Here is a 24,170-nt window from a genome sequence, read left to right on the forward strand (position 1 = left end):
CCAGCGGGACCACAAAAGAGCCAAAGAAGATGCCAGGGGACCTTACGGGTTACGAGGGGCTGAAGGAAGTCCCAGGGTAAGTCCAGATTTCATTTGTAAGGCACTGCTCAGGGTCCCTTTAACCTCCTTAATGGTAATTCTGAGTCATGCTCAGGGTTGGAAAACCACAGCTTAGAGGTAACCCTGAGCCTGACTTGTAGTAGCCGCCACAAGGTTACTACATAGCATAACATGCAGCAGGCGTTTAAACTCACATCCCCCAGGATCCAGACCCCGGCAGCCATTCTTCTCCCTGTCTTCCGAAGACTCTGCAACCACCTGGTGAGATCGCCATCTGTTGTCATGACGACAGACAGCGATCCCGCTAAAGGGTTACAGTGCCACCCGGAGCACGGAGAGAAAACTGCAGCGCTGGATTCCAGGAAAGTGAGTAAGTGCAGGGGCTGCTGCAGGCTCTCTGGGGATATGCTTTTTTTTTCTTGCTTTTCGGGTCTAAAACCACGTGAAAAAATTGTACTGCTTTTAGACCCTAAAATCAGGAAAGAATCATACCGCCAGGGAGGTTAAATTGAGTACAGCTAAAATATATGATTGAATGCACAAATGTACTGTAGTTCAAAATGTTCAGCATTAATAATGCTGGAAGAGGTGATTTCAAAGGAAAAGGTTGATCACATCAGGCAAAACAAAGTCAATGAACTAAATCACCTTGCCTTTTTTTTTCTTTTTCTGTTTTCAAAAATTTTATTGAGTTTTCAGTTTTCAAAAAGATACATTAAAGCTAACAGAGCCAAATAGTATAGTAACAGTCAATGTAACATTGATCAGTTATCATACAATGAAAGGAGTGATAATATAATCACAATGTAAACAAAGAGGTAATGCACATCTGAAAGTTTTATGAAGGTGTGCCCCAGAGGATCATGTCCAACTATCTGGGGCATATATATGAGTAAGGGGAGGGTGGTCCCAGTGGCTACTCAACTTTCTGTACTATAGCAATTGTGACGTGGTCTCCACATGGCAGTGAATACTCAGCCTCTTGGGACCTAGCTCAGGTCACGCGGTCTCTGATAACATGGCAATTGTAACAAAGAATCAGACATTCTGAATCCTGTGCCACTACAGTGCTCATTGAAGCTCATGTAGCACAGGTGTGCTTATTCTGTCTCCTATAACACAGACTATTGCCTCACACTACTTACCTTTACCTAACATGCACAAAGAGCTAAATATTGACACTGTCTCTGTAAATCAATATAATGGTATGTGTTGTGCAAGTTCGGGAGGATTTCCCTGGATTCCTGTTACACATTTGAAAGAAGTGAGGAAATTCTCTGATAGGGACACAGACACCCATAAAGATACTTTTTGTCTTTTTAAAACTTATGTCAGGAGACCCTACACAAGACTGTAATCAAATGCTAATTTAGTAACTTTTCCAGCAACCCCCTCTGCCTATCTTTTTATATGATCCAGGCAAGGTCGGCAGTCTTGTACACTATTAACCTTCTTTCCAGTTCAGGTTTGCTGGATCTCGTATATTGCCTCTAAGGATGCTTTTATGCATCATGGGCCAAATCACTACAATTAATATTGTGTAGATTCAGCCACTGACATGGAACAGTGCAGCTTTCTTTTGGCCAGGATGAATAGGTAGTCCAATATAATGTGTAATCACTAATTAAGAGAAAACTGAGAAACGGACAGCAGAGATAGTGCTAAGAGTACAGCACTGCTCTGTCTGTCTTGCTATTTTCCATAATCTAGTAGTGTGCAGCATTTTCCCTTCCCTAACAACTGTTATTATGCCAATAATTAGGACCACATCACTGCTACTTAGTTCCAGTAATCTATGTATGTAGCTTTAGTAGGAATGAATGAGGTTAATCTGCTATAAGTTTGTGACCTAAACCTCATTCATTTCTCTCTCCTTTGTAATTGTCTAAATACAAGTATTATTGCCAGAGCACCCTGTAAGGTGGCTCCACCACTGGCTAAGAGAGGCCACTGTAAAAGAACTCAAGGAGACTGGTGAGTTGGCAACATAGCGAATAACCCAAATCAAGTCACCCATCATTCAGGCAAAACACTGGACAAGGAGAGGTTGGATCTGGCAGCATTTCTGCAAAAGGTGGACAATGTAGCATTTAGACTATGCTGGATGAGCTAAGGTCAGGTTGGGTCAGGTAGTATTTATGAAATATAGTGGACAGGACTAGGATGGTACACAGTGAGGCAAAGGTTAGTCAGGTTAGAGATGGAGATTGGACAAGCAGGTTACATTCATAACACCATGAGCCATATGCAATTCACTTTTTCTCCTAAGTTTTCTCCAAGGTGATAATTTTTCATCTTCAATTTAGAACAACTTTACAGCACTTTTAAATGGAAAAAAGTACCAAAAAGTTGGCAAAAAGTAGTATGAAAGTTATTTTTTTGCTTGTTGGTGGTTTAACATATATTTTACTGGCAAGTTTGAAAATATCACCCAAGAGAAAACTTAGGAGAAAAAGTTAATTGCATGTGGGTCCATGTGCCTTCCAGGAACTTATACATTTGCAGGGATGGAGAACTTTCATATTGGGGGGGGGGGGGGGGGGGGGGGGAAGGCTGTGTTAACACAGCAGTGCTTGCAAAAGAATGCACACAATGTCCACAAGCAGGCGCATGCTTATTTGCATCCACTCACTTCTGGTATTGGTGCGTGCCACATACCACAGCCAAAAGGCCATGGCCTGGAAGGCACAGAGGCATTGCCAAACAGGAGCAAGGGACCCAATAAGTATAGCAGAAACACTATAGTGCTGTAGCTGTTTAGGCAGGGCCGGCGCTACAATTAAGGCAGGGAAGGCAGCTGCCCCGGCCGCCTGGGGGGCCCCTGGCCCCCGCTGGCAGCAAACAGAAAATCTGCGCAGCCTGGGACACACTGTGCTGTGCGTACATGCCTGCTGCTGCTGCTGCCTGTGTCCTGGGCTGCTAACTCCTGGGTGTGTGGGTCAGGTGCCGGGTGCGGTGCGGAGACCGCGAGTTATACAATTTGAGCCAGAGCTGGGGAGCGGGGAGGAAGAGATGCATACCAATACCGCTGGTTCCAGCATCGGGTCTCCATGGACAGGGCCGGCACTACAATTAAGGCAGGGAAGGCAGCTGCCCCAGGGCCCCACCTGCCTGGGGGGCCCCTGGCCCCCACTGGCAGCAAACATAAAAAATCTGCGCAGCCTGGGACACACTGTGCTGTGCGTACATGCCTGCTGCTGCCTGTGTCCTGGGCTGCTGACTCCTGGGTGTGTGGGTCAGGTGCCGGGTGCGGTGCGGAGACAGCGAGTTATACAATTTGAGCCAGAGCTGGGGAGCGGGGAGGAAGAGATGCATACCGCTACCGCCGGTTCCAGCGTCGGGTCTCCATGGATACCACCCGGTGTCCTGAGCCGTCCACTCTTCATCCGTGACTCAGCGCTGCCGGCTCCACCTCCTGGATGCACATCATGCAGGCATGGACGTCAGTGCATGGACGTCCATGCCTGCGAGGAAAGAGGAGAGGACATCGTCACGTGACTGTCGTGACGTCATCATCGTCATCACTGGCTGGCGGCATCAGCGTGTGGTGAGCCTGTCCGGAGCCTGACTGACTCATATATATTAATGGTAAGTCAGTCAGGCAATCCAATTCAATATATTATAACATGTGGATGTGCATGGGGGGGGGGGGGGGGGTTAGCCGGAGGGGGGGGCTTTGGTGGCGATGGGGGTTTGGTTGTGGGATCCTGCTACCTGGGCCTGGCCTTCCACTGAATTATTTTTTTTTAATTAGTATGTGTAAGGGGGGGGGGGACTCGGGGAGGGAGGGGGATTCCCATTTGCCACCCAGCTTCATGAATGTGGTGGGGGAGATCCTGATGCCTGGCTTGCCACTAAATTCTTATTTTTTTATTTATATGTGTAAGGGGGGGACTCAGGGAGGATTCCCATTTGCTACCCAGCTTCAATCAATGTAGGGGGAGGGATCCTGCTGCCTGGCCTGTCACTAAATTCTTTTTTTTTAATTAGTATGTGTAAGGGAGGACTCAGGGAGGGAGGGGGATTCCCATTTGCTACCCAGCTTCAATCAATGTAGGGGGAGGGGGGAGGGATCCTGCTGACTGGCCTGCCACTAAATTATTTTTTTAATTAGTATGTGTAAGGTAGAACTCAGGGAGGGAGGGGGATTTCCATTTGCCACCCAGCATCAATAATTGTAAGGGGGGGATCCTGCTGCCTGGCCTCCCCGGCTCACCTGGGTGCCTCCCGTCCCAGCTCCCCCTGCAGCTAGTAGTGTTACAAAGGTATAAATATATTAAATTATAGTAGTAATATTTACCAGAAGTACAAGAGCTGGGAACTTCCGCCCACACCGCTCGACGTTACTTCCGGCAATGACGCCCAATGAAATACAGAGGGCGTCATTGCCGGTAAATATCCTATATAATAAAACCCTAATGTCTATGCGTCCCCTGTGCTATGTGTCCGTGCTGTTTTTGTGCTACTGCGCATGTGCATGGACACTGGCCATTGGGGAGCAGAGACTCAGCGTCCAGGAGCGGGCACGCGGCGGCCGTTGACGTGCGGCAAAAGGACTGGAAGGGAGAGAGCGGGTGGCTACTCTCTCCCCTCCTGTCCTCTCTCGCACGTTAACAGCCGCCGCGGACAGGGGAGCCTGGGGAGGGGTGAAAGCGGATGGCCGTGGGATGCGGCAAGGGGAGAGGGCGGGCGGCTGCGCCCGACTCCAGGCACCCAAAAATAGCCCCGACTCCTCGACTCCGACTCCACAGACCTGCTTTTTGACTGCACTGTCCCTCAGTACCAGATTGCCTTGGGGGACCCCAGCCTATTGATGTGAAATGCTGCCTTATGTGTTTGGGGATACACTGCCTATTGATGTGAAATGCTGCCTTATGTGTTTGGGGAGACATTGCCTATTGATGTGAAATGCTGCCTTTATATGTTTGGGGAGACACTGCCTATTGATGTGAAAAGCTGCTTTATGTGTTTGGGGAGACACTGCCAATTGATGTGAAATGCTGCCTTTATGTGTTTGGGGAGACACTGCCTATTGATGCGAAATGCTGCCTTTATGTGTTTGGGGTGACACTGCCTATTGATGCGAAATGCTGCCTTTATGTGTTTGGGGAGACACTGCCTATTGATGTGAAATGCTGCCTTTATGTGTTTGGGGAGACACTGCCTATTGATGCGAAATGCTGCCTTAATGTGTTTGGGGAGACACTGCCTATTGATGCGAAATGCTGCCTTAATATGTATGGGGAAAGCTTGCATATATGTTTTTTTGGGGGGAGTGTTGCCCCCTACCCCCCAATCTGCCCAAGACTATTTTTTTCCCTTTATCTTTTAGTAATTTCTAAAGATACTACTGGTCCAAGATGAAGCGATCCTATCTCAGTGGTTCTCAGAAAAGGAAAATAGCTGAAGAAAAAACAAGGAAGTTGGAGACCTATCCAAAATTAACATCATTCTTTCAGCCACATCGAGAGTCACAGCAAGCTGAAGCTTCAGCATCCAGTGATGGAACTCCTTTGCCACCAGCCACAGAACTGGGTGAGGAGACTGAAACTCATGGATCCAAGGACATAGTTTCCTTTATGGAAGCACAAATGCCTTGTGGAAGTGAACCAGTCAGCAGTGAAACGGCTGCAGAAAGCACTGATACTGCTGTTTCCATGAGTGTTATTTTGCCACAGGAGACAGTCCCAATGCTGATGTTTTAAGTGATGACCCAGCGTTGTGGCCTGCTGCAATTTCAGATGCACAAAGAATGGAGTTAGTGAAGAGAGGACCCAAGCAAATTATGGACATTATCTTTCCACAAACCATCTTTCCACAAACTAAATCAGCAGTCCCAAGACATTTTACAAAATAAAATTATTTCATTCAAGTTGGCAATGGAGACAAAATTCTACGTACATGGCTGCTTTATTCTGAGAAAGTAGATAAAGTATTTTGTTTCTGTTGCATCTTATTAGGAAAACGAGATATGATAATATCCAAAGATGGGTTTGGCATTTGGAAGAATATCCATTCATATCTGAAAGACCATGAACACTCGGCTGCTCATGAGCAGTGCAAGCAGGACTGGCATACCGTACGCACAGGCATAAGTGCCAAAAGGACAGTCGATAGTGCCAACTTGCAGCAGATTGAACTGGAAAAAACCTACTGGAACTCTTTTCTAACAAGGATAATAGACATTATTTGTCATTTGGCGCAACACAATCTGGCCTTACGTGGAAGTACAGATAGACTATATCATCCCCACAATGGCAATTTTCTTGGCTTGGTCGAGCTTCTTGCTAAATATGACTCAGTTATGAATGAACATGTGAGAAAAATTCAGAGGAAGAAAATTAACCACTTGAGGACCTAGGGCTTTCTACCCCTTAAGGACCGGCCACTTTTTTCCCATTCAGACCACTGCAACTTTCACGGTTTATTGCTCGCTCATACAACCTACCACCTAAATGAATTTTGGCTCCTTTTCTTGTCACTAATAAAGCTTTCTTTTGGTGCTATTTGATTGCTCCTGTGATTTTTACTTTTTATTATATTCATCAAAAAAGACATGAATTTTGGCAAAAAAATGATTTTTTTAATTTTCTGTGCTGACATTTTTCAAATAAAGTAAAATTTCTGTATACATGCAGCGCAAAAAATGTGGACAAACATGTTTTTGATAAAAAAAAACCCATTCAGTGTATATTTATTGGTTTGGGTAGAAGTTATAGCGTTTACAAACTATGGTGCAAAAAGTGAATTTTCTCATTTTCAAGCATCTATGACTTTTCTGACCCCCTGTCATGTTTCATGAGGGGCTAGAATTCCAGGATAGTATAAATACCCCCCAAATGACCCCATTTTGGAAAGAAGACATCCCAAAGTATTCACTGAGAGGCATAGTGAGTTCATAGAAGATATTATTTTTTGTCACAAGTAAGCGGAAAATGACACTTTGTGAGGAAAAAAAAAAAAAAAAAAAAAAAGTTTCCATTTCTTCTAACTTGCGACAAAAAAAAAAATGAAATCTGCCACGGACTCCCCATGCCCCTCTCTGAATACCTTGAAGGGTCTACTTTCCAAAATGGGGTCATTTGTGGGGTGTGTTTACTGTCCTGACATTTTGGGGGGTGCTAAATTGTAAGCACCCCTGTAAAGCCTAAAGGTGCTCATTGGACTTTGGACCCCTTAGCGCAGTTAGGCTGCAAAAAAGTGCCACACATGTGGTATTGCCGTACTCAGGAGAAGTAGTATAATGTGTTTTGGGGTGTATTTTTACACATACCCATGCTGGGTGGGAGAAATATCTCTGTAAATGACAATTTGTTAATTTTTTTTACACACAATTGTCCATTTACAGAGATCTTTCTCCCACTCAGCATGGGTATGTGTAAAAATACACCCCAAAACACATTATACTACTTCTCCTGAGTACGGCGATACCACATGTGTGGCACTTTTTTGCACCCTAACTGCGCTAAAGGGCCCAAAGTCCAATGAGTACCTTTAGGATTTCACAGGTCATTTTGAGTAATTTCGTTTCAAGACTACTCCTCACGGTTTAGGGCCCCTAAAATGCCAGGGCAGTATAGGAACCCCACAAATGACCCCATTTTAGAAAGAAGACACCCCAAGGTATTCCGTTAGGAGTATGGTGAGTTCATAGAAGATTTTATTTTTTGTCAAAAGTTAGCGGAAAATGACACTTTGTGAAAAAACACAATTAAAATCAATTTCCGCTAACTTGTGACAAAAAATAAAATCTTCTATGAACTCGCCATACTCCTAACGGAATACCTTGGGGTGTCTTCTTTCTAAAATGGGGTCATTTGTGGGGTTCCTATACTGCCCTGGCATTTTAGGGGCCCTAAACCGTGAGGAGTAGTCTTGAAACGAAATTTCTCAAAATGACCTGTGAAATCCTAAAGGTACTCATTGGACTTTGGGCCCTTTAGCGCAGTTAGGGTGCAAAAAAGTGCCACACATGTGGTATCGCCATACTCGGGAGAAGTAGTACAACGTGTTTTGGGGTGTATTTTTACACATACCCATGCTGGGTGGGAGAAATACCTCTGTAAATGACAATCTTTTGATTTTTTTACACACAATTGTCCATTTACAGCGGTATTTCTCCCACCCAGCATGGGTATGTGTAAAAATACACCCCAAAACGCATTGTACTACTTCTCCCGAGTACGGCGATACCACATGTGTGGCACTTTTTTGCACCCTAACTGCGCTAAGGGGCCCAAAGTCCAATGAGTACCTTTAGGATTTCACAGGTCATTTGTGTTTCAAGACTACTCCTCACGGTTTAGGGCCCCTAAAATGCCAGGGCAATATAGGAATCCCACTAATGACCCCATTTTAGAAAGAAGACACCCCAAGGTATTCCGTTAGGAGTATGGTGAGTTCATAGAAGTTTTTATTTTTTTGTCACAAGTTAGCGGAAATTGATATTAATTGTTTTTTTTCACAAAGTGTCATTTTCCGCTAACTTGGGACAAAAAATAAAATCTTCTATGAACTCACCATACTCCTAACGGAATACCTTTGGGTGTCTTCTTTCTAGAATAGGGTCATTTGTGGGGTTCCTATACTGCCCTGGCATTTTAGGGGCCCTAAACCGTGAGGAGTAGTCTTGAAACCAAATGTTGCAAAATGACCTGTGAAATCCTAAAGGTACTCATTGGACTTTGGGCCCCTTAGCGTACTTAGGGTGTAAAAAAGTGCCACACATGTGGTACCGCCGTACTCAGGAGAAGTAGTATAATGTGTTTTGGGGTGTATTTTTACACATACCCATGCTAAGTGGGAGAAATATCTCTGTAAATGACAATTGTTTGATGTTTTTTACACACAATTGTCCATTTACATAGAAATTTCTCCCACCCAGCATGCGTATGTGTAAAAATACACCCCAAAACACATTATACTACTTTTCCTGAGTACGGCGGTACCACATGTGTGACACTTTTTTGCAGCCTAGGTGCGCTAAGGGGCCCAACGTCCTATTCACAGTTCATTTTGAGGCATTTGTTTTCTAGACTACTCCTCGCGGTTTAGGGCCCCTAAAATGCCAGGGCAGTATAGGAACCCCACAAGTGACCCCATTTTAGAAAGAAGACACCCCAAGGTATTCCGTTAGGTGTATGGCGAGTTCATAGAAGATTTTATTTTTTGTCACACGTTAGTGAAAAATGACACTTTGTGAAAAAAAAAACAATAAAAATCAAGTTCCGCTAACTTTTGACAAAAAATAAAATCTTCTATGAACTCATCATACACCTAACAGAATACCTTGGGGTGTCTTTTTTTCTAAAATGGGGTCACTTGTGGGGTTCCTATACCGCCCTGGCATTTTACGGGCCCAAAACCGTGAGTAGTCTGGAAACCAAATGTCTCAAAATGACTGTTCAGGGCTATAAGCATCTGCAAATTTTGATGACAGGTGGTCTATGAGGGGGCGAATTTTGTGGAACCGGTCATAAGCAGGGTGGCCTTTTAGATGACAGGTTGTATTGGGCCTGATCTGATGGATAGGAGTGCTAGGGGGGTGACAGGAGGTGATTGATGGGTGTCTCAGGGGGTGGTTAGAGGGGAAAATAGATGCAATCAATGCACTGGGGAGGTGATCGGAAGGGGGTCTGAGGGGGATCTGAGGGTTTGGCCGAGTGATCAGGAGCCCACACGGGGCAAATTAGGGCCTGATCTGATGGGTAGGTGTGTTAGGGGGTGACAGGAGGTGATTGATGGGTGTCTCAAGGTGTGATTAGAGGGGGGAATAGATGCAAGCAATGCACTGGCGAGGTGATCAGGGCTGGGGTCTGAGAGCATTCTGAGGGTGTGGGCGGGTGATTGAGTGCCCTAGGGGCAGATAGGGGGTCTAATCTGATAGGTAGAAGTGACAGGGGGTGATTGATGGGTAATTAGTGGGTGTTTAGGGTAGAGAACAGATGTAAACACTGCACTTGGGAGGTGATCGGACGTCGGATCTGCGGGCGATCTATTGGTGTGGGTGGGTGATCAGATTGCCCGCAAGGGGCAGGTTAGGGGCTGATTGATGGGTGGCAGTGACAGCGGGTGATTGATGGGTGGCAGTGACAGGGGGTGATTGATGGGTGGCAGTGACAGGGGCTGATTGATGGGTGGCAGTGACAGCGGGTGATTGATGGGTGGCAGTGACAGGGGGTGATTGATGGGTGGCAGTGACAGGGGGTGATTGATGGGTGGCAGTGACAGGGGGTGATTGATGGGTGATTGATAGGTGATTGACAGGTAATCAGTGGGTTATTACAGGGGAGAACAGATGTAAATATTGCACTGGCGAATTGATAAGGGGGGGTCTGAGGGCAATCTGAGCGTGTAGGCGGGTGATTGGGTGCCCGCAAGGGGCAGATTAGGGTCTGATCTGATGGGTAACAGTGACAGGTGGTGATAGGGGGTGATTGATGGGTGATTGATGGGTAATTAGTGGGTGTTTAGAGGAGAGAATAGATGTAAACGCTGCGCTTGGGTGGTGATCTGATGTCGGATCTGCGGGCAAACTATTGGTGTGGGTGGGTGATCAGATTGCCCGCAAGGGGCAGGTTAGGGGCTGATTGATGAGTGGCAGTGACAGGGGGTGATTGATGGGTAGCAGTGCCAGGGGGTGATTGATGGGTGGCAGTGCCAGGGGGTGATTGATGGGTGATTGACAGGTGATTGACAGGTGATCAGTGGGTTATTACAGGGAAGAACAGATGTAACTAATGCACTGGCGAATTGATAAGGGGGGGGTCTGAGGGCAATCTGAGCGTGTAGGCAGGTGATTGGGTGCCCGCAAGGGGCAGATTAGGGTCTGATCTGATGGGTAACAGTGACAGGTGGTGATAGGGGGTGATTGATGGGTAATTAGTGGGTAATTAGTGGGTGTTTAGAGGAGACAATCGATATAAACACTGCGCTTGGGTGGTGATCTGATGTCGGATCTGCGGGCGATCTATTGGTGTGGGTGGGTGATCAGATTGCCCGTAAGGGGCAGGTTAGGGGCTGATTGATCGGTGGCAGTGACAGGGGGTGATTGATGGGTGGCAGTGACAGGGGGTGATTGACAGGTGATAAGTGGGTTATTACAGGGAAGGACAGATGTAAATAATGCCCTGGTGAATTGATAAGGGGGGGGTCTGAGGGCAATCTGAGCGTGTAGGCGGGTGATTGGGTGCCCGCAAGGGGCAGATTAGGGTCTGATCTGATGGGTAACAGTGACAGGTGGTGATAGGGGGTGATTGATGGGTGATTAATGGGTAATTAGTGGGTGTTTAGTTGGGTGGCAGTGACAGGGGGTGATTGATGGGTGATTGACAGGTGATCAGGGGGGATAGATGCATACAGTACATGGGGTGGGGGGGTCTGGGGAGAATCTGAGGGGTGGGGGGTGATCAGGAGGGAGCAGGGGGCAGGGGGGGATAAAAAAAAAATAGCGTTTTTAGATAGTGACAGGGAGTGATTGATGGGTGATTAGGGGGGTGATTGGGTGCAAACTGGGGTCTGGGGGGTGGGCAGGGGGGGGTCTGAGGGGTGCTGTGGGCGATCTGGGGCAGGGGGGGGGAGAAATCAGTGTGCTTGGGTGCAGACTAGGGTGGCTGCAGCCTGCCCTGGTGGTCCCTCGGACACTGGGACCACCAGGGCAGGAGGCAGCCTGTATAATACACTTTGTAAACATTACAAAGTGTATTATACACTTTGTATGCGGCGATCGTCGGGTTAACATCCCGCCGGCGCTTCCGTATGGCCGGCGGGATGTTGCGGCGGGTGAGCGGCGCCAGGCGGAGGCGGAGGATCGCGTCACTGATGACACGATCGCTCCGCCCATGCCCCTACAAGGACCGCCGCCAATTGTCAATACGGCGGTCCTTGCGGGGTCCACTTCCCGGCCGCCAATTGTATATACGGCGGTCGGGAAGTGGTTAAACATCACTACCTCAGTAAGGACATTCAAAACGAACGTATTAGGCAGATGGGTAATACCATACTACAGGCTGTGGCAGAAAGAATTCGTACAGCAAAGTACTATGGTGTGATCATGGACTGTACACCTGATACAAGCCACATGGAACAACTTCAATAACGATTCGCATTGTGAAATGTGAACTGTCCATTGGAGCATCCATTTCTGAACACTTTGCTGGTTTCCTTGCTGTGGAAGAGACAACTGGGGAGGCATTGTGTGATGTATTTTTGAAACACCTGGATGAACTAAACGTCAATATTGATAAATTCAGAGGTCAAAGCTATGATAATGGCAGTAATATGAAGGGGAAGAAACAGGTAGTCCAAACAAGGATTTTAGCTGTTAATAGACAAGCATTGTTCATGCCCTGCAGCAGTCATACTTACTTTGAATTTAGTAATACTGGATGCTGCAAAATCTTCAGTTTTTTCTGTAACATTTTTCGGAGTTTTGCAGAAAATCGATGTTCTCTTTAGTTCTTCTACACAGCGGTGGGCTATCTTGAAGCAGAACTGCCCTCGACTCACTGTCAAACCACTCTCTGACACCCGATAGGAGTGTCGGATTGATAGTGTTAAGGTTCTGCGCTTTAACTTAGGTAATGTTGTTTCTGCGCTTGAAGATCTTGTCCTTCATGCAACATCAAAGAAAGAAGATGTGACAACTGCAGAGGCAAAGAGCCTTGTTGACGAAATATCTTCTGGTCAATTCACCCTCTGCATTGTGGTGTGGTATGATGTTTTGTACCACATTAATCTGGCCAGCAAGCTCTTCCAGAGTCCAAGTATTGGGATGGATTTCCTAAGAAAAGAAATAGAAGCAGCACTGGAATTCTTACAAGAATACAGGGATGCTGGTTTTGAATCAGCCCATTCCATCGCTAAAGATTTGTGAGAAGAAATAGGTGTGGAATTTGTGTTGCCCATCAAGAGAAAAAGAACAAAAAGAAGAATGTTTGACTATGAGGGCGTAGATGAGGGCGTAGATGAGGTGAACTGCACCCCAGAAGAATATGTAAAAAAGAGTTTTCTTTTTACCCCTGATTGATGTTGCCCTCTCAAGCATCAGAGAGAGATTTACCCAAGTAAACACTTTCTACGGTCTTTTTGGTTTCCTCTTTAGTACTAAAGAAATGAAGGCTGCTTATGATGATCAAAGATTCGAAGATTGTTGTAAACACTTTGCAGAAGAAATGGGGGATAATGATCCTAACGACTTAAAGCTAGAAATAAGTTCTTCAATGAGGAGCATGCCTGATGACGTATCTGATTCCGCCCTGAATATGCTAAATTACATATACAACGCAAACCTTTTGGATCAGTACCCAAATCTTAGTGTGGCCTTTCGTATCCTCCTGAGTGTGCCAGTTACAGTATCTTCTGGAGAGAGAAGCTTCTCATGATTAAATCTAATCAAGAACTATTTACGATCCTCCATGTCACAAGATCGATTAACCACTTTACCCCCGGCGGTACGAATTTCTCCGCCCCTTTTTTCCCTCCTAAAAAACCAGGGACGGAGAAATCCGTACCTTCCGCGCTCCCACCGCTATCCGCGCTACCGCCGCTCGTGCGCGCGCACCCGCCGCTCGTGCACGCCGCCGCCCGCTTGCCCGGAGATCAATGAACGGGAAAATCCATTCCCGTTCGTTGATCTAAGCCCCCGCAATGATCTGCTGCTTCTTTCAGAAACAGCGAGATCATTGTGAGTTTCCCAGCCTCCTACTGCTTCCTGTAAGCGTCCTTCCGGTCGCTTACAGGTCGCATGTAAACATACTCACTGTGGCCATCTTGTGTCCAAATAGTAAACTACACCCTAATGCATTTTACACATACAAATAAATTGTTTTACATAATAAATTAACTCATTACCTCCCACACTCCCCAATTATTATTTTTTTTGTAATTTTTTAAAAAAAAAAATATATACAATAAAAAAAAAAAACATAAATAGTTACCTTAGGGACTGAACTTTTTAAATATTTATGTCAAGAGGGTATAACACTGTTACTTTATAAACTACGGGCTTGTAATTAGGGATGGACGCAAAACTGAAAAAAATGCACCTTTATTTCCAAATAAAATATTGGGGCCAAACATTGTGATAGGGACATAATTTAAACGGTTTTATAATCGGGAATAATGGGCAAATACATTTCATGGGTTTTAATTACAGTAGCATGCATTATTTAAAAACTATAATGGCCGAAAACTGAAAATAATAAATTTTTTCCCACATTTTTTCCTATTTTCCCATTAAAACACATTTAGAATAAAATTATTCCTGGCATAATGTCCCACCTAAAGAAAGCCTAATTGGTGGCGGAAAAAACAAGATATAGTTCATTTCATTGCGATAAGTAATAATAAAGTTATAGACGAATGAATGGAAGGAGCGCTGAAAGGTGAAAATTGCTCTGGTGGTCAGGGGGTAAAACTCTCAGTGGTGAAGTAGTTAAACGGCCTGGCAGAGATTGCTATTGAGCAAGATATTTGCAAAAATCTAGACTTCTCTAAAGTAATAGAAGAGTTTGCCTCAGCAAAAGCCAAAAAGGTTCATTTTTAAGATGACATAAAACTTCATTTCACAGCAATAATTTTGCTGGATCACAAACCATTGCACTTTTCAGTATTTATATTTACTTGATGTTTCAGTTGCAATATTTTTTTTAATGTTAAGTTTATTCATGTTAAATTATTTGTTTGTAATCTATTTATTTCCATCTTGCCCCTCTAAATATTAAGATGGTAACAGTTTTGTTATAGCTTATGTTAATGTTGCATTTACTGACCTGGGTTGACTATTTTCTTTTATTTCTATGTCATAGTTAATGTAATTGCACATATAATTTAGCAGCACGTTACTGGGCAGCGGTCTCTGCCCCCAAAGCAGTGTTCCCCAACCCTGTATTTGAAAGGCCCACCAACAGTGCATGTTTTGTGGAAAGCCACAGAGGTAGTTCATCAGCTCTGCTGAGACACTAATTACCTCACCTGTGAATGTTTGTGCTTTTCTACAAAACATGCACTGTTGGTGGGCCTTGAGTACAGGGTTGGGGAACTCTGCCCTTTAGGACCTGATACCTCTGTTCCTATAAACCGCAGAATACTGATGAATCACTGCATGCATGTACCTGCTGCACCCGCTGTCCACGCCCCACACCAGGGACAGATCTAGACCAAGTTGCCTCTGGGGCAAGGTCAGGTTTTGGCGCCTAAAGGTCAGGTTTTGGTGCCTAAATTGCCATTCTCTATCCAGTTTTGGCGCCTAAAGGTCAGGTTTTGGTGCCTAAACTGCCATTCCCCATCCAAATTTTGACGCCTTTTTAACAATTCAACAAACTGCGCCTGGGGCAAGAGATCCATCTGCCCCCCCCCCCTAGATCCGTCCCTGCCCCACACACACAACCACAGGCCACCCACTCTGTGAGCCATCCAGGAGCCGGTTTCATTGGCTCCTGACCGTGTCATCAATGTAAGCAAAGGGGAGTTGCCAAAGAAATCGGCTCCTAACCGGCTCACAGGGCTCTGCCGAGAGAGTGAGCTGCGGCGGGCAGAGATCGATCGGCAGGAATGTCAAGAGCAGCGAGAACTATTGGCGGCAGTGAACTGGAATCTATGCCCTGGCAGCCACAACAGTATCAAAACAGAGCGTAGATTTCAACTAGCATCGTCCATAAATGGTTAAAACCCTATTTCAGGAATCATTTTTATTTTAAGATTGCACCGAATGGTTAGATTGTGTTTTGGTTTGTAATGTGTTGTGTCACAATTTTGGAGAAAATTCCTTGGGTTTTACGCCTACTCAAAAATCTATCTGCATTGTATTGAAACTTACTTTGGTATGTTTAATTGTACATTTATTGATGCCTTGCCGCTTGCATTTGTTTTGGAAATGGCGCGGTAATGTTAGCAGGTGTCATCTAGGGGGCCCCCTATTTTTTTTTCTGCCCCAGGGCCCCATTTTTACTTAGAACCGGCCCTGTGTTTAGGATGTGATTCTCACACTTTGATTGGCCCAATAGGCTGCCTGTCGCTGTCAGTTGACTGGCAGCCTACTGGGCCAATCAAAGTGCGGTCATCAAGTCCTAAACCGTGACAGGGCTCAGGGTGAGAGTAAAGAATCAGCCATTAAATACCAGGGAGTGTATGCAAATTAGAAGCGCACGCTACACAGCCCATACCATGCACTGAGGTTTTTAACCTGCGCTGCTCAAACTAAGCTGCACTGCTTTAGCAGCGAAGCTTAGTGAATTAAGCTCTATGCACCTTATCCTCCAACATGCTTTCCAACCACTGAGCACACTCATAGGGCACCAATGTTTTTCGAAGGACAACTGACCTGAGAGGAATATGAAGCTGCCATATTTATTTCATTTTAAACAGTACTAGTTGCCTGACATCCTGCTGATCTTTCATGCATCAGTAGTCTCTGAAACACACACCTGAAACAAGCATGCGGCAAATGCAGTAAAACTTAAGTCAAACATCTGATCTGCATGCTTGTCCAGGGGCTATGACTAAAAGTATAGGCAGAGGATCAGCAGGTCAGCCAGGAACTGTGCATTGTTTAAGGGCTCTTTAATAATATAATTATTAAAATACGCATAACGTGCCCCTAACGCAACACATGTGAGCTTTGAAGTTGGACATTATATAGAGCTGCGTTATGCGTCCCTTGATGGGTCCGTGATGCGTACTTTTTGACGCATATTATCGGACGAAAACGGCGCATGCAGCAAATAAAAAAGCAGTACTGAGCCTGTGCAAACATCCGAACGCAGCCACATACAAGTATAACACACAGCACGCTGCACTTTCATTTACCGTGCAGCGTTATACTCCAACGCAACGTGGGCACTGTGAACAGCACATTGATTTTTCAGTGCTGTGAGTTGGGCTGCGTTACAGGCTGCTCTAACACGCGCCTGTAACGTCCCACTGTGAAAGCAGCCTAAAAGGAAACAAATATGGCAGCCCTCATTCTTCATATCCCTCTTAGGTTGGTTGTCCTTTAATAAACAGGTACATGACAGTAAAGCTGTTAAATCAGTACATACACTGGCGTAGCAATAGGGGTTGCAGAGGTCTCGGCCAGAGGGGCCCTATAGGGCCCTCCCTCAACTGCATTATTAGCTCTTTATTGGTCCTGTGCTGGCAATAATCACTTCTATAGATGCTTTGAATAGTAGTAATCATTAAAAAACTGCTCCCCATTCCCTTCTTGCACCTCTGACACTGTGTTGTCCTTGGCAGGTTTTGGTGCGCTGTATCAATTGTTATATATAGAGTGCTTGGGGGGTCATAGCTCCTTAGTAGGCCACTGAGTACCTAGAGAATACCAAAAACGGAGTACTATACCTGCAAAAATGTCTTGGAGCTTATAAAATTCAGTTCCTGAGCTTGAGATAGCACATTATGTAATTAATTGGATGGCACTTTCGTCTTGAAACACTAGGGTCACAGATTTGAATATTGGGCAGGGCACTAACTGCACTAGCTTTGTCTATTCTTTCAGCGTTTATAAAGGTTGAACATCAAGTTTTCTCCCAGAACCTTGAACATATTGGCAAGTTAAATGGTACACTAGTCGATGGCCGCTAGATTGACCATCAGATAACTCCCTCTCTGATCGAGTCTGATCTATTTCCTGCCCACACGCTGCAAACTGATTTCCAATAGAGTTCAACATACAATCTTTTGAAAATCATCCTAAAGCCACTGCCTCTGCTTGCAGCAACCCCCCCCCCCCTCCCTGGGGTAATGTAGTCCCTTTGGGCCCCAAGTGTGGAAGCAGCTCATTTAACCACCGTATGCCTCTTATTCACCTTGACTCTGTTTACTATATGTGACATTGGTACAGGTCTAGGGGTATAGGCGTCCTTGGTGATGGAAAGAAGACGGTAGTGGAAGATACACGGCGAATAGAGGAGCTGCTTCCACAATCTCCATAGTGGGGTGGGGGGGACATTACATGGGGAGGAGATTGACCGTGGGGTTCATCTATCCCGGGAATTTGGAAAGTCATCATCACCACCGTGCACCCGACTAAGCCCTTTCAAGCAATACCTTTCCAGCATGCTGATTGACTGTTTTGATTGATCTGGGCAGAAAACGATTGATCAGGCAGCCATATTGCTGCATCAGTCTCTGTCAGATTACATTATTATACCGATATCGATACCGCAAATCAATTAATGTATGAGTACCCTTACCTTAAGTGTAAAATGGACAATTTGGTGGATGCTTTTATTGTTGTATCAATTATATGATTTTACCACTGGTTTCTTTGATAATTTTTGCTGTAATTGTTATTCTATTAGTATACTGTATATCCTGTCAAACACATTTTCCTTTGCTAAAATCCACAATGCTTCCTTACGGTACTAAAACAAAAGTGGAAAGGTTTTGTCAGTCTAACAAAAGTTAAGCAGCAAAGCTGATTATGTTTGAGGCACCAGCTCATATCTGCCAGATTATGTGTAGTACCCAAATTAAAATTCATTTTTCAACTACTCTAAAATGATGAGACAAGTTGAAGATAATTGGTTGCTATGGTATACCTCATATTACATATCATCATTACTGCCTTTTGTACTAATGCTACTAAGAAAGTTTGTACATTTTTTAATTTTTTTTTTAAAGGTCTGAATGGTGATTTATGCTTCAGGATATTTGCTGAATACGCATTTTTTTTCAAGCTGACTGTTTTCATAGAGTGGGGTCAGATTTACGGTAAGCCCTGTGGCAGCAGACATGCAGTGACAGTAGTGTGGGCTGCACAGATAAGCATCAGGAAAGAGGTGAGACCAGAAACTCGTATCACAATGGCTTGTGGCAGAGAGCATCGGAGATACTAGGGATGTGTGATAGGCCAAGCTGCTGAATAGGAAATTCTCCCATAACTTGTTTTTAGGTGAACGTGTGTGTGTGTGTGTATACAGTTAAACAGCAAACCTTATAAATTGTACAGTCAAGTAGCGGAGGAATAACAATGAAAAGTCAGACTACTCGAGTACTTCGAGTACTATGTAAATACAGCAACCACTAGGAAACACTTGAGTGATCACATCATCCTGCCTGTTCCCATCCCACACCAAGCAGACCAGTTCCCCATGGCACAGGACAATCAACACATACTGGGTATCAAAAGACACCTAGGATTCCGCCTGTGGATATCAGTGCAGCCATACCCAGAGCGGGCCTTAGATTTCACATAGCTCTGAGTGGAACTTGTCTTTGGTACACCTCAGAATTAATTTGGCTGCTTCTGTCTTGTGTTACATCATCAATAAACATTAGTGTCCCAGTGCCACTGGCAGCCAGTCCAAGCCATCACACTGCCTCCACTGTGTTTTACAGATGATGTGGTATGCATTGGATAATGAGCTGTTTCATGCCTTCTCCATACTTTTTTTATTGCCATCATTCTGGTCAGGGCCGGATTACCGACCAGGCAACAAAAGCAGTCGCTTGGGGCCCCATTCAGAGTCAAAGGGGCCCCATCAGCACATAAACCAGCCCTTGCCATCCTGTCAACGGTGGCTGGATGGTATAATGGTTAAAGGGACTCTGAGCAGTGCAGTAACTATGGAAAGATGCATATCATTTTAAAGCTCTCTTTCTCCTCTTTCCAATGATATATAAACAGCTGCTCTATGCCTTTTAGTTTTCGATATTTTCACGATCGAAATCGTGGCCACAGGACGACTTTTCTCCAAAGTCAGCGGTGGCTGGATGGTATAATGGTTAAAGGGACTCTGAGCAGTGCAGTAACTATGGAAAGATTCATATCATTTTAAAGCTCTCTTTCTCCTCTTTCCAATGATATATAAACGGCTGCTCTATGCCTTTTAGTTTTCGATATTTTCGCGATCGAAATCACGGCCACAGGACGACTTTTCTCCAAAGTCAGCGGTGGCTGGAAGGTATAATGGTTAAAGGGACTCTGAGCAGTGCAGTAACTATGGAAAGATGCATATCATTTTAAAGCTCTCTTTCTCCTCTTTCCAATGATATATATAAACGGCTGCTCTATGCCTTTTAGTTTTTGATATTTTCGCGATCGAAATCGCGGCCACAGGACGACTTTTCTCCAAAGTCAGCGGTGGCTGGATGGTATAATGGTTAAACGGACTCTGAGCAGTGCAGTAACTATGGAAAGATGCATATCATTTTAAAGCTCTTTTTCTCCTCTTTCCAATGATATATAAACGGCTTCTCTATGCCTTTTAGTTTTCGATATTTTTGCGATCGAAATCACGGCCACAGGAAGACTTTTCTCCAAAGTTGGCAGCTGGATTCAGCACAATGCAATGAAATATAAGGAACCCAGGGGGATATAATTACAAACATCATGCTGGTAGGTGTGAGGATGTAATTAATTAGTTGTGGGTATGCTTAAAGGCATATCCACAGGCACTGCTTGGAGTCCCTTTAAGAGCTCTGCCGCTGACACAGGAGACCAGGGTTCGAATCTCAGCTCTGCCTGTTCAGTAAGCCAGCACCTATTCAGTAGGAGACCGTAGGCAAGTCTCTCTAACACTGCTACTGCCTATAGGGCGCGTCCTAGTGGCTGCAGCTCTGGCGCTTTGAGTCCACCAGGAGAAAAGCGCGATATAAATGTTATTTGTCTTGTCTTGTCAAATGATGCCGTGCGCTGCTGATTGTCTTCAGAGCCAGGCTCTCCTCCTAGGTCCCCCTCCTGCTACTGTGCGCTCTGCCGCTGCCCACTCCACCCTCCCTTCCCACAGAGAACCACAGCTGCAGCAAGAATGATAGCAGCAGATGGCAAACGCTCACTCACCTATCCATGATCCAAGCGATAGAGATCCCGTCATCTGAAACCCATCTGTCTCTTCTACAGTGCAGCCGCTCGCTCTGAACTTTCTGATTCTCAGATCAGACAGGAAGTAGGAAGAAGTAATAGTAGTAGTAACAGAGCGGCAGCACTCTAGAGGAGACAGATGGGCTCCGGATGACGGGACCTCTATTGCTTGGATCACAATAGGTGAATGTGATTCATCTGGTGCTGTCATTCTCCCCCACTGCGGCTGCCTTCTCTGCTGGACTATCGTATTCACTGGGATGGAGGCTGCATGGTGGCTGTCTAGTTTGGGAGGAAATTGGTTGTTCGGTGGTGGAAGTGGTTATGTAATTCTGTCTGGGGAACGGCTTCCGGTTTGGTGGTGTCCAGAGCTTTCTGCTATTGCCAGGCTGGAGATGCAGGGGGAAAGTGCTGCTGCTGTGATATCTGGCGCCCTCTTCACAGGGGTGCCCAAGCCCCTGAGTGCAAATGTCCCAGCCATTCATCTCTCACTCTGCATTTTGCCGCTGCTATTCCCTGCATTGTGCACCCACAGAGGAAAGCGTGCTGTTGCCCATAGCAACCAGTAGCTCGGCTGCCCGGTGTGTGCGGCATATTGCTGTGCAGCTGCATCTTCTGATTCTATTACGACATGATGGGGGGGCCCAAATCAGTTACTTTGCTTAGGGCCCCATTTAGCCTTAATCCGGCTCTGATTCTGGTGCAGGTTGATCTTGGTTTCATCTGTCCAAAGAATGTTTTTTCAAGAACTGTGCTGGCTTTTTTAGATGTTCTTTAGCAAAGTCCAGTTTGGCCTTCTATTCTTGAGGCTTACGAATGGCTAGCACCTTGCAGTGCACCCCCTGTATTAACCACTTGAGGACCACAGTCTTTTCGCCGCGGACCAGAGCCTTTTTTTCCATTCAGACCACTGCAGCTTTCACGGTTTATTGCTCGGTCATACAACCTACCACCTAAATGAATTTTACCTCCTTTTCTTGTCACTAATACAGCTTTCTTTTGGTGCTATTTGATTGCTGCTGCGAGTTTTACTTTTTATTATATTCATCAAAAAAGACATGAATTTTGTCAAAAAAATGACTTTTTTAACTTTCTGTGCTGACATTTTTCAAATAAAGTAAAATTTCCTATACATTTGAGCGCGAAAGTCATTCTGCTACATGTCTTTGATAAAAAACATTCAGTGTATATTTATTGGATTGGGTAAAAGTTATAGCGTTTACAAACTATGGTGCCAAAAATGAATTTTCCCATTTTGAAGCATCTCTGACTTTCTGACCACCTGTCATGTTTCATGAGGTGCTAAAATTCCAGGATAGTATAAATACCCCCCAAATGACCCCATTTTGGAAAGAAGACATCCCAAAGTATTCAGTGAAAGGCATGGTGAGTTCAAAGAAGATTTTATTTTTTTGTCACAAGTTAGCGGAAAATGACACTTTGTGACAAAAAAAAAAAAAAAGAAAGTTTCCATTTCTTCTAACTTGCGACAAAAAAAAATGAAATCTGCCACGGACTCACTATGCTCCTCTCTGAATACCTTAAAGTGTCTACTTTCCAAAATGGGGTCATTTGTGGGGTGTGTTCACTGTCCTGGCATTTTGAGGGGTGCCTAATTGTAAGCACCCCTGTAAAGCCTAAAGATGCTCATTGGACTTTGGGCCCCTTAACGCAGTTAGGCTGCAAAAAAGTGCCACACATGTGGTATTGCCGTACTCAGGAGAAGTAGTATAATGTGTTTTGGGGTGTATTTTTACACATACCCATGCTGGGTGGGAGAAATATCTCCGTAAATGACAATTTTTTATTTTTTTTTACACACAATTGTCTATTTACAGAGATATTTCTCCCACTCAGCATGGGTATGTGTAAAAATACACCCCTAAACACATTATACTACTTCTCCTGAGTACGGCAATACCACATGTGTGGCATTTTTTTGCACCCTAAGTGCGCTAAGGGGCCCAAAGTCCAATGAGTACCTTTAGGATTTCACAGGTCATTTTGCGACATTTGGTTTCAAGACTACTCCTCACGGTTTAGGGCCCCTAAAATGCCAGGGCAGTATAGGAACCCCACAAATGACCCCATTTTAGAAAGAAGACACCCCAAGGTATTCCGTTAGGAGTATGGTGAGTTCATCGACGATTTTTTTTTTGTCACAAGTTAGCGGAAATTGATTTTAATTGTGTTTTTTCACAAAGTGTCATTTTCCGCTAACTTATGACAAAAAATAAAATCGTCGATGAACTCACCATACTCCTAACGGAATACCTTGGGGTGTCTTCTTTCTAAAATGGGGTCATTTGTGGGGTTCCTATACTGCCCTGGCATTTTAGGGGCCCTAAACCGTGAGGAGTAGTCTTGAAACCAAATGTCGCAAAATGACCTGTGAAATCCTAAAGGTACTCATTGGACTTTGGGCCCCTTAGCGCACTTAGGGTGCAAAAAAATGCCACACATGTGGTACCGCCGTACTCAGGAGAAGTAGTATAATGTGTTTTGTGGTGTATTTTTACACATACAGATGCTGGGTGGGAGAAATATCTCTGTAAATGACAATTGTTTGATCTTTTTTTACACACAATTGTCCATTTACAGAGAGATTTTTCCCACCCAGCATGGGTATGTATAAAAATACACCCCAAAACACATTATACTACTTCTTCTGAGTATGGCGATACCACATGTGTGACACTTTTTTGCAACCTAGGTGCGCTAAGGGGCCTAACATCCTATTCACAGGTCATTTTGAGGCATTTGGATTCTAGACTACTCCTCACGGTTTAGGGCCCCTAAAATGCCAGGGCAGTATAGGAACCCTTCAAGTGACCCCATTTTAGAAAGAAGACACCCCAAGGTATTCTGTTAGGAGTATGGTGAGTTCATAGAAGATTTTTTTTTGTCACAAGTTAGCGGAAAATGACACTTCGTGAAAAAAAAAAACAATACAAATCAATTTCCGCTAACTTGTGACAAAAAATAAAATCTTCTATGAACTCATCATACACCTAACAGAATACCTTGGGGTGTCTTCTTTCTAAAATGGGGTCACTTGTGGGGTTCCTATACTGCCCTGGCATTTTAGGGGCCCTAAACAGTGAGGAGTAGTCTGGAAACCAAATGCCGCAAAATGACCCTTGAAATCCTAAAGGTACTCATTGGACTTTGGGCCCCTTAGCGCAGTTAGGGTGCAAAAAAGTGTCACACATGTGGTATCGCCGTACTCAGGAGAAGTAGTATAATGTGTTTTGTGGTGTATTTTTACATATAACCATGCTGGGTGGGAGAAATATCTCTGTAA

The 24,170-nt window shown here is 44.8% G+C and overlaps 1 protein-coding gene across 1 annotated transcript in view; it reads left to right on the top strand.

Annotated features, from left to right (window-relative positions):
- Positions 1 to 5,420: 5,420 nt before the first annotated feature.
- Positions 5,421 to 24,170, top strand: part of LOC137525207 (clustered mitochondria protein homolog) — a 139,219-nt gene continuing 120,469 nt past the window's right edge. Inside the window, exons 1-4 of the mRNA XM_068246198.1 lie at positions 5,421 to 5,595; positions 6,021 to 6,287; positions 12,663 to 12,930; positions 13,163 to 13,412. Coding sequence (XP_068102299.1) covers positions 5,421 to 5,595; positions 6,021 to 6,287; positions 12,663 to 12,930; positions 13,163 to 13,412 — 960 coding nt within the window. The remainder of the gene's footprint in view (positions 5,596 to 6,020; positions 6,288 to 12,662; positions 12,931 to 13,162; positions 13,413 to 24,170) is intronic.

This window comes from Hyperolius riggenbachi, chromosome 1 (genome assembly GCF_040937935.1).
Source record: "Hyperolius riggenbachi isolate aHypRig1 chromosome 1, aHypRig1.pri, whole genome shotgun sequence".
Taxonomy (NCBI): Eukaryota; Metazoa; Chordata; class Amphibia; order Anura; family Hyperoliidae; genus Hyperolius; species Hyperolius riggenbachi.